This window comes from Callorhinchus milii, unplaced genomic scaffold (genome assembly GCF_018977255.1).
Source record: "Callorhinchus milii isolate IMCB2004 unplaced genomic scaffold, IMCB_Cmil_1.0 Scaffold3, whole genome shotgun sequence".
Taxonomy (NCBI): domain Eukaryota; kingdom Metazoa; phylum Chordata; class Chondrichthyes; order Chimaeriformes; family Callorhinchidae; genus Callorhinchus; species Callorhinchus milii.
Genome location: NW_024704744.1, coordinates 21,161,395 through 21,171,946, shown reverse-complemented (window position 1 = coordinate 21,171,946; position 10,552 = coordinate 21,161,395). Strand labels below are relative to the sequence as shown.

General features: G+C 46.2%; 1 protein-coding gene across 4 annotated transcripts; it reads left to right on the top strand.

The window, feature by feature from the left end:
* The first annotated feature begins 227 nt into the window (after nt 1-227).
* On the top strand, nt 228-9,028 carry LOC103183123. Of its 4 annotated transcripts, XR_488387.1 has the most exons (6): nt 235-314; nt 3,250-3,317; nt 3,731-3,780; nt 6,563-6,951; nt 7,722-8,365; nt 8,642-9,028. XR_488387.1 is itself a non-coding variant. In XM_007900398.2 (5 exons), the coding sequence occupies exons 2-5, from the start codon at nt 3,268-3,270 to the stop codon at nt 7,833-7,835; spliced, it is 603 nt and encodes a 200-aa protein (XP_007898589.1). In that variant the 5' UTR covers nt 228-277; nt 3,250-3,267; the 3' UTR covers nt 7,836-8,635. The 4 variants fall into 4 exon arrangements, 3 of the variants coding, with proteins under 3 accessions (XP_007898589.1, XP_007898588.1, XP_042188945.1); XM_007900398.2 differs by lacking the exon at nt 8,642-9,028 and having other exon boundaries at nt 228-277; nt 7,722-8,635; XM_007900397.1 differs by lacking the exon at nt 8,642-9,028 and having other exon boundaries at nt 7,722-8,635.
* Nucleotides 9,029-10,552: the final 1,524 nt, after the last annotated feature.

The window sequence follows — 10,552 nt, the reverse complement described above, 5'->3', positions numbered from 1 at the left end:
GCGGGACTTCATCACATCCTGTCCGTGCCGTCATTTTACGCGTCACCGTGTCAATCGGTCCCGAGCTGACGCAGGCGTGGGCGTGGCCGGCTCGGCGTGGGCGTGGCCGGCTCGGCGTGGGCGTGGCCGGCTCGGCGTGGGCGTGGCCGGCTCGGCATGGGCGTGGCCGGCTCGGCGTGGGCGTGGCCGGCTCGGCGTGGGCGTGGCCGGCTCGGCGTGGGCGTACATAGACTGCCTCCAGTCACGTGGCTGACATTGGCCTCGGGGAGACCGCGCGGTGAGGACCGGGACTCCTGTCAGTGGCTCTCAGTCAGGTACCAGTCACTGGTCGGGAGGAGCGTAGCTCAGGGCCGCCTCGTCCTTTGACAGTTTGGGAACCAGTCGGAGCTTCGGTGAAAGAGAGTGAGGAGTGTGTGGGGGGGAGTGGGGGGGGTGTGTGTGTGGGGGGGAGTGTGTGGGGGGGGGGAGTTTGATCAGTAGCCGCTGTGTGTGTGGGGGGGGGAGTGTGGGGGGGGGGGAGTGGGGGGGGGGAGTGGGGGGGGGGGGAGTGTGTGTGGGGGGGAGTGTGTGGGGGGGAGTGTGTGGGGGGGGGAGTTTGATCAGTAGCCGCTGTGTGTGTGTGTGTGGGGGGGGGGGAGTGTGTGGGGGGGGGGGGGGAGTGTGTGGGGGGGGGGGAGTGTGTGTGGGGGGGGGGGGAGTGTGTGTGGGGGGGGGAGTGTGTGTGGGGGGGGGGGGGAGTGTGTGGGGGGGGGGGAGTGTGTGTGGGGGGGGGAGTGTGTGTGGGGGGGGGGGAGTGTGTGTGGGGGGGGGGGGGGGAGTGTGTGTGTGTGGGGGGGGAGTGTGTGTGTGGGGGGGGGGAGTTTGATCAGTAGCCGCTGTGTGTGGGGGGGGCGGGTGTGTGTGGGGGGGGGAGTTTGATCAGTAGCCGCTGTGTGTGTGTGTGGGGGGAGTGTGTGTGGGGGGGGGGAGTTTGATCAGTAGCCGCTGTGTGTGTGGGGGGGGAGTGTGTGTGGGGGGGAGTGTGTGGGGGGGGGAGTTTGATCAGTAGCCGCTGTGTGTGTGTGTGGGGGGGGGGAGTGTGTGGGGGGGGGGGGGAGTGTGTGTGGGGGGGGGGGAGTGTGTGTGGGGGGGAGTTTGATCAGTAGCCGCTGTGTGTGTGTGTGGGGGGGAGTGTGTGTGGGGGGGGGGGAGTTTGATCAGTAGCCGCTGTGTGTGGGGGTGGGGGGAGTGTGTGTGGGGGGGGGGGGAGTTTGATCAGTAGCCGCTGTGTGTGTGTGTGGGGGGAGTGTGTGTGGGGGGGGGGAGTTTGATCAGTAGCCGCTGTGTGTGGGGGTGGGGGGAGTGTGTGTGGGGGGGGGGAGTTTGATCAGTAGCCGCTGTGTGTGTGTGTGGGGGGGGGGAGTGTGTGTGTGGGGGGGGGGGGGGGAGTGTGTGTGTGGGGGGGGGGAGTTTGATCAGTAGCCGCTGTGTGTGGGGGGGGGGGGGGAGTGTGTGTGGGGGGGGAGTTTGATCAGTAGCCGCTGTGTGTGTGTGTGGGGGGGGGGGAGTGTGTGTGGGGGGGAGTTTGATCAGTAGCCGCTGTGTGTGGGGGGGGCGGGTGTGTGTGTGGGGGGGAGTTTGATCAGTAGCCGCTGTGTGTGGGGGGGGGGGGGGAGTGTGTGTGGGGGGGTAGTTTGATCAGTAGCCGCTGTGTGTGGGGGGGGGGGGGGAGTGTGTGTGGGGGGGTAGTTTGATCAGTAGCCGCTGTGTGTGTGTGTGTGGGGGGGGCGGGTGTGTGGGGGTGGGGGGGAGTTTGATCAGTAGCCGCTGTGTGTTTGGTCACCGCTAACGAGGAGTCCGTCCGTCACACACACCACGGACACAGCAGTCGGGCGGTTATTTGTTTTGGGGTGGGGGGTGATTGGGGGGTTGGGGCTCAGTTGGGTGTCAGACACCTCCCGAAACCCATCGTCACTGTGATCCATCATATCCAAACCAAACTGGGATTTCCATGCATTCCCACCGACACAGGGACATTCCCCGGTTGTGTATCGGACTGGACTGGAATGCCCGCACACTCTCCCTGGAGGGACACATCCCGCTTACCTAATTCCGGAAGAGCAGGTTGGCCAGAGCCGAGGCGTGGGGACCCCAGCGTGTGCGTTGGGGTAACTGCTGGAGTCCCACCAGCTAAAGCCATGTAGCTTACCATTGACATTACTGTCTGGCGAGCTTTCCCGCTGCTTGTCCAGCTGGGACCGCCTTGCCTCGGGGCTTTGGCTTTCAGGCTTAACAGGAGCTGAGTGAGATGACTCCCTCCACAAGTGACTGGTCTGCCCTTCTAAGTCCTGCCGACGAACCAGGCTGGGCTGTGCTGTCATCAGCTATGCCCTGGAATACCACGGATCCACCCAGCTCCGGAACTGGACTTCTGAGCCCGCCATGTAAAGTTGGCTTGGCTCGATTCTGCTCCAATGACTGAAAGCCTCCAGCACTCCCGAGCCCTTGCTTATTAAAGCAGTTACTTGTCGGAGGGTATTGCTTGTGGGAACAAGAGATTTTTTTATAAGAGATTGGGCTGCAATGTACTTTCTTTGCTCTTTAAAGCCCAGCAAGCATTTGTTTTTGCCCTCTAGGCGGGTGAACATATGGCTTCTCCAAGGGTGGGGGCAACCGACTTGTGGAATGCAAGAAATAGATTTTTTTTTTTCCCCTCCAAGCTGGGAACTCTTTGCTTGGAAATACAATTGAAGTTCATTTGTCTCTTTAAAAAACACAAGATCTGGACTTCCTTTCATTTTTAAATGAAATTGCACACGCACAAACAAATTAATGTATGAGGGATATCCTGAGACTCGTGATGACAAAATGCTGGCAATTCTTGGAGTTCCTTAGGAGACAGATGGTAGCTTCTCTTAAGCTCTCCCGGATGCTTCGCTGCGTGAAGTGCACTTTGTAGATGCAAGTTGTTGTTGTTTTTGGAGAGGATGTGCATTTCAAAATGCATTTTTAGGCTCTCCTTCAGCCCTGTACATTTAGATGTTTGGTCGCTAGTCACGATTCTCTTGGATCTTAAGAGACATCCTCCTGATATGAAAGCTGCAATATCAAATGCAAGGATTATTATTTTATTATCCTCATTGCTTGAGTTTCAGGGATTAGATAGAAAGGGTTGGAGTATTTCTAATGTCTGATCTGCATTTCTTTTGAATGCAATGTGCTGTTTTATGAAATTGTGCCTTTTTAACTGCTCACATATTTTCCCCCCAGCGATCCAGATTGATAACTATGGCTGTGGCTACAGAAGTTATGTATGAACCTACAATTGAATTTAAAGAGTAAGTAAACCTTTCGGCAATATGTTTAAACACATTGCTCGACTCTAGTATCAGTACTTCAAAGAGCGATGGATATTTGTCTAAGCACTTTATTCCTGTTTTGATGTGTGTATCAGCTGCAATATTAATATATACATTTTATTTACCTAGAGAGTTGTTATGGTCTGCAATGCACAGCCTGAAAGGTGGTGGAAGCAGGTTCGATAATAGCTTTCAAAAGGGAATTGGATAGATACTTAAAAAAGGAAAAATTTGCAGGGGTAAGAGGGAGGGTGTGGGAGTAGTCGGTAGCTCTTTCAAAGAGCCAGCACAGGCATGGTGGGGCAGAATGGCCTCCTTCTGTGCTGTATAATTCTATGAAAGTAATGCAAATAATTTTCGTGGGTTTGCAAATTTTTTGTTTAATGTTTTAGGAGCAAGGAGGACAAATCTTTGATAAGTGATTTCATAAAACTGCAACCAGGTGAGTTTTGCTACAAATGAACATTTTTACACAATCTACACGATAATGCTTCTTGCTATTGAAGTAACTTTACCTTTAAAATGTGATTACAGTTAAAAGATTATTAAAAGATCAGCTGCAGAGCTAAAAGGCAAACCAGTTGTTGTCCCGTAGCGTAGTGATTAGCCGGGGCGAAGCCTTAGACAAGTTTCTTTACATGGCTCTGTTTACTTAACAAGTAGGAACTTGGCTGTTAGTCGATTGGCGGATTGTTTTCTGGGGTAATAAACATTTGGTCACTCAATCGCCAGTTTATGGGACATTGCTGTGCGCAATTGGCTGCAATCAGTCCCCCTCCCCTTGGCTCGGTCCGGGGATTCGTTAAAGGGAAGCGTGTGAGACGCCGTCCGGCGTGGAGGGCGCTATATAAATCCAAGTTGTTGTTGGTGCATTTCACTGATTTGCAATGCATGCCTGAATTACTTTTCTGAAGAAACTTGTTCTCAACCCCAGCCACCCCTCTGCTCTTCCTATGCAGTTTTCTCGTTGACATGTGACACTGACAGTTATGTCTATGCTTTGAAATGTTATTAAAGGTTGACACAGAAGAAATAAAACAAACAAGACACACAATATTCTTCAGGCCATTCCCCTTTGTCTCTTCTCGCTCACAGCTCGCAGGCAATCAGTCTGACGGAGTTGCGATATCAGGGCAAAGAATAAAATCAATGGCAGTCACTGCCTTGAAGTGGAACCAAAGCAAATGGCCCAGTGACATCTATAAGTATTGCTGTTATATTTGCCTGGTCTATCAATCAGGAAGAGCCATAATCCACAGATTTGTTTATGAAACCTGTATTCAACAGTTTAACACATTAAAATGAAAAACAGCAAACTTTCTGTACAGATATTAACAAGGCCAGATTTTGCATCTTGCGATCCAAGGATTGTGACTTTGAAATTCTGGGATTCAGAAAGAGTAGCAGGATTTTAACCCCTAGTTGGACTGTTTTGAGTGTTCCTAATTGCATATTATTTGTTGCTACATGTTTATGTTGTATACCTGCAGTGCCTGGCATCATATTTTTCTGCATATTCCCCTTATCTCCCAAGAAACGTAAGCGCACCAAACAACATTTACCTAGAACATTTGTCTTTGTTTACCTAGCAGTAAATAGGAACCCAGCGTTTAGACGATTGGCAAATCGCTTTTCTGGGGGCATTAATCAAAAAAAAAAAAAAAATTGTCACTCAATCCATGACTGTTTGTGGGACACTGCTTTGCACAATTGGCTGCTGGAAACTTGCCAGTTTCCCCAGCTCCAACATTCACATGATCCATTCAAAACTCTGCTGCCGCATACTGACCCGCACTAAACTCCATACCTACATCTCACCAGTTCTGGCCAGGCTCCACTGAACAGATCAATGTCACGATCCTCACTCGTGTGTGAGGATCAATTCACTTTACAGTATATTCTGTGAAGTGCTTTGAAACGTCTCAAAGACGAGATAAGGTGCCATATCAAATGCTCGGATTGTTTTCATTATAACTAAATGTCAACAAGACTGAAGCCATACTCAGTGGCTCCTGTCAGTGTCTTCTGTCCTGCGGTTCTGACCTCCTCAACCTCCCTGACCTATCTGTACGTTACCCCAGACGCAGCCAAAACATTTATTCATGCATTTGTTACTTCCTGCCTCGACTATTCAAATGCCCACCTTGCTGATTTCCCCAGCTTCACCATCCTCAAAATCCAGCTGATCTAAAACTCCGCCACCCGCCTTGCCCCTTCCTTCCTCATCTTCAGACTGTGCCTGAAGACCTTGCCCCTTACCTGGCATCATGCTCAGTCCCTGTCAAGCACTCTGTCTTGCTACCCTGTGTGAGGTGCTCTATATAAAATGCAAGTTGTTGTTGAACAAGGGAGAAGCTTTCTTCATTTCTATCATTCTATCAGCTTGTCTGGCAGACATCAAGGCCTGGATGAGTGTACACTTCCTGCAGCTGAATATGGACAAGATGGAAGCCATACTCCTTGGCTCCTGTCAATGTCTTCACTCCTGCAGGTCTGAACTCCTCAACCTCCCTGGGTTCTCCTTCAGACTCACCGAACCAGTGCGCAACCTAGGCATCCGGTTCGACCCCCAACTGTCCTTCCTCCCCCACATCCAGTCCCTGACCAGAACTGCTTTCTTCTACCTCGGCCACATTCCCCACCTCCGACAGTACCTTACCCCAAATACAACCAAATTGATCCTCACACTCTTGTGTGAGGATCAATTCACTCCCTAGTACCTCCCTACCTCTCCAACCTCCTCACTGCCCATTGCTCCACCCGGCGCCTCCGCTTGACTGGCACCGGCCTCCTGCTCGTCCCTCGCACTCTCTGCCCCACCATTGGAGGTCATATGCTTTCAGTCACTAAGCCCCAAAACTTTGGTACTTTCTCCCTCAAACCCTTCGCCTTGCCTCTTCTCAACCCTCTTTCAACTCCAGCCTGAAAACTTTCCTGTTCGACCATACTTACAGCCACCTTCCCCTGACTTGGAGTCAGGCTCCGCCACTGTTAAGCGCTCTGAGACACTATCCTGCGAGGAGGATGCTACATAAGTGCAAATTGTTGTACTGGCTCACAAATGTCAGCTAAACTAATATTCACTTGGCTGTATGCCAAATTGCCTTTTGTGTTTGCCTACAAGTTATCACCTACAGCAGTTACCAGTGACATTCTTAGACATTTTGACGTTATTGGCATTGTAAGAAATGCAAACATTATTTGTAAATTTTGTTTTAATATAGGGAGACAATATCTGCAGCATATAGTTACCAATGTGGTAAAACACAGAGGAAAAGTGATACGTAATAATAAATCATCAATCCAATTGGAACTTACAATTGGACAGCTGGAAGACACTGTTTATTTTGGAAGAGATGACATGCTGGAAAGTTGGCAAGAGTTCTATCTGCCGGAGAGAATGGATATGATTGTATTGGGCACTATTGATAATTTGCCTTGTTTAGCACAAGCCCTTCAGCTTGTTGTTCTTGTTGGCCAGGATGGTTCAGTGTTTGCTTATGAAGAGGAAGTGCTGCACAAAATTGCCAAAAACGTGCAGGAGCTTTTTGAGAAAGGACCAACATTTCCAGGAATTGAAGTCTACGAATATGGCAGTGGATACAGACCAAAGGTCATTTATTTTATATACAGAAGTTTATATTTGTGTACTGAAATGTGTACTTTTTTAGGAAGGAGAAGACAATCTTTTAAGCAATGCTGATTCATGAAAGATTAGCAGTATTTTGGGGGAATTTTTTCCACTGAATTTCAATTTGTATCAAATTGAGTTGTGCAACTCCCCACTCCCAACCCCCCAAAGCGATGCTGTCTATGTGCGACACAAATTGAACCAACATTTTATAGTAATTTTTCACAATTCCTCCTGATAGTACTTTTCACATAGCATACATTTAGCATTGCTTCAATTTAAAGTAATTAGTAATCTGCTTTTCACTTGTAGGAACATGCCATTTGCTGTAAATATACATGGTAACAATGGAAATATAGCGACTTCTTGTAGATGCCACTATGTTTACAGTGTGATGGTTTTCCCTTCTCTGCCAGGCATGTGCAAGACTAGGGTGAATTTGTAAAGTCACAGGGAGTTCGGTTTTTATAGTACAGCAATGTACTTAGTTCAAGATGGCAAGTGAGATTTGCATGATTTATATGAATTAATTGTATTGATTCTGAAATAGAATGATCCAATTGAGTTAGTTTCTTTCAGTTCTATATTATACTTTATTCTGTTTAGTTTCATGTTATTTTATTCAGCAAAAAAATAGTAGAGCATAATAGTGTGGAAAATCTTAAGATTTCAAACTTAGCCGTCACATTATGTCTCTAGCGGAACTAATTCCTTTACTAAAATATAACAAAAGCTTTTTAAATTATTTCCAGACTAATGAAGAATACATGGCAGCACTGAAAAAAGCAGGCTTGGATGTCATTTCAGAAGAAACAAAGGCCTTTGTTAAAGGCAATGCAAATGAGATTATGAAACTGTTTACTTAGCTGGATTTTTTGTAATGTGGCATTTTAAATGCTTGTCTTTCTGCTTAGTAGTTTGCATGATTGTGAGAAATGAGAATATTTATTCTTATCATTGATTTTAAATTTAGATTCAGCACATTGTATTTAATACTGCGGTGTAAACTATCATTGTGTATAATATACATTTTTGGGAACAAGAGATTAGCTACAAACCTTGGAAAGAATTGCATTATCTTTGCAGAAGAAGCTTGCTCCTAAAAAATGAGTTTGGATATAAAAAAGAATGGATCAGGTTTATATTTTTGACACTGTGCTTGTAATCGGACTCATTCATGAAAAGATCAGAGTGTCAAAGGAATTGTCAGGCTTGACATGTGCCTTATAAACATCCTTGTATCCCTTGCTGTCATGTTTTACTGCAACTTGCATTTACATCGTGCCCTTCATGCAGGGTAGTGACAGTGGCGGAACATGATGCTGAGACGGGGGAGCGGAAGCTCACCAAACGCGGGGAGAGATCCAGGAGGACGAGGAGGGAGACTCCTCCAGTGGTAAAATGGTTTCCTGTGCTATTGAAGACTTCTGGGTAAATTGTTCTTGACGTAAAAATAATGCCTCATGGGAATGTATATGCCTTTGCTAGTAGGAAACAAACAGTTGTAGTTGTTTATATTTTAACCCTTTTTATTCTGTTAATTTGATTATTATGTTAGTATGTATTTTGTGTATAATGGATGTTAACTAACTTTAATATTGTTATACCTTTTTAAATGGAAGTTCTTTAACATTTGTACTTTGAGATGAAACAGACACTGTCTTTCCTCCAGCTTTGGACCTTGCTGTGCCTGGCATTGATGACCTCGGGGTCATGATTGAAGAAAGCTGAGCTCCCTTATCTCAAGTTCTTGTTTTTACTGATGCGGTCAAGGAGAGAGGAATGTTTTAATGAGGTGGTCTACATTAGTTGAAAAGTAAGGAAGATGGCGTATTGTGACGGGATTGGAAAGTTAATGATTGATTGGAAAGAAGAGGGGTGAGCAAAAAGATCGGAAAAATGCTCTATAAGTATTCGTTACTGAATAAAGTTGAACCAACCTCAGAAATAGATGGAAGAAGACAATAAAGACAACCGTTTTCTAGATCAGAAAATATACCATTCTGTAACTGCACTGGCTATATACAGATCTCCTTCATTAAATTGTTTGTTGAAGGCACACCTGTATCTATGAGCTTGATTATCTCGGGGTTCGAAATCTTAACTTCTAAATATGTAAACTTCAAGGAATTTAAAGATAATATAAGATTAAATGTACAATATTGTGCATTTAGTCTATGGAATTGGGCAATTTACAAATGTGTACTAATACAAGTACTAAGAATCAAAAAATTAACAAACCCAAATAATTGCAGATTGCATACACAAAAATTCCCTGTAGCATTACTCTTCAGTTCAAATCCATTTACTCCCTGGCGCCTCTCCAAACTCCTCACTCCCCAATCCACCACCCGGTGCCTCCGCTCGACTGGCACCGGCCTCCTGCTCGTTTCTTGCACCTCCGCCCCACATGGGAGGTTGTGCTTTTTTCCTTTTCAAGTACCTATCCCAATTCCTTTTGAAAGTTGTTATTGAATCTGTTTCCACCACTCAGGCAGCGCATTCCAGACCCTAACAAGTCTTGTGTGTGTGTGTGTTTAAAAAAAAATAATTCTCATCTCCCTTCTGGTTCTTTTGCCAATTAGCTTTAATCTCTGTGCCCTGATTACTGACCCACCTGCCAGTGGAAACACTTTCTCCCTATCGACTCCAATGTGATCCAACAGCGGCCCTGCAGATGGTTTTATACAACCAGGGATCATTTCCACCATTCCATTTTCCACTCCCTCCCTGGTGAATGTACCCAGGAGTTATAATAATAATATAATAATCCTTGCATTTGATATAGAGCTTTTCACGTCGGGAGGACGTCCCAAAGCGCTTCACAGAATAGACTGTAAAGTGAATTGACTGCATATTTTGTGGGTGTAATGCAGCAGACAATTGCACATAGGAGTGTCCCACATACAGTCGTGGTTTGAGTGACCAAATTATTATTTTTTGAAATGATATTTTTTTACAGGGATTATTACCCCCGGAAAAGTGATCAGCCAATCGACGAGCAACCGGGTTCCTACCTACAGCTGGATAAACAGGCATGTGGAGTAAAGAAACTTGCCTAACATTTTGTCCTGCCTGGGAATGGAACGCAGACAGGGCGAGACGGATTAGATTTGAGGAAAGAATTACCAGATTTAAGGAAACGATACCAATGGCCCAGCACAGCGTGATTTGGAAAACAGGAAGCAGACATTTTTGCTAAAGTCAATGCGTACTTGACATGAAGAGTTTATATGTAAGAACAATCTATACTAACAGAGGAAGAGCAGACTTGCCACAAGAGATGTCAGACCCTTCCAGACCAAGGTATCACGCTTCAGTCTTGTAAGCATAAATTGTAGCTGTATAATGTGCTGTTTTTGCTTGATTATTTTATAAGTAAAATAATTTAAATCAATATAACAGTGTTTGTTTTGATTTGCTTTGGGGTTTCTTTCGAGTGAGCATTATACAAAAGTAACAGCTTACAATGTGATATTGTGTTTCTATTTTAGTGAAGTCGCAAAAAGGTATCGTCTCTTGAAATCTGGACAGATTCGCTGCGATATGCTTGTGCAGAGTGCAAATCAGTTTATTAAAGTGG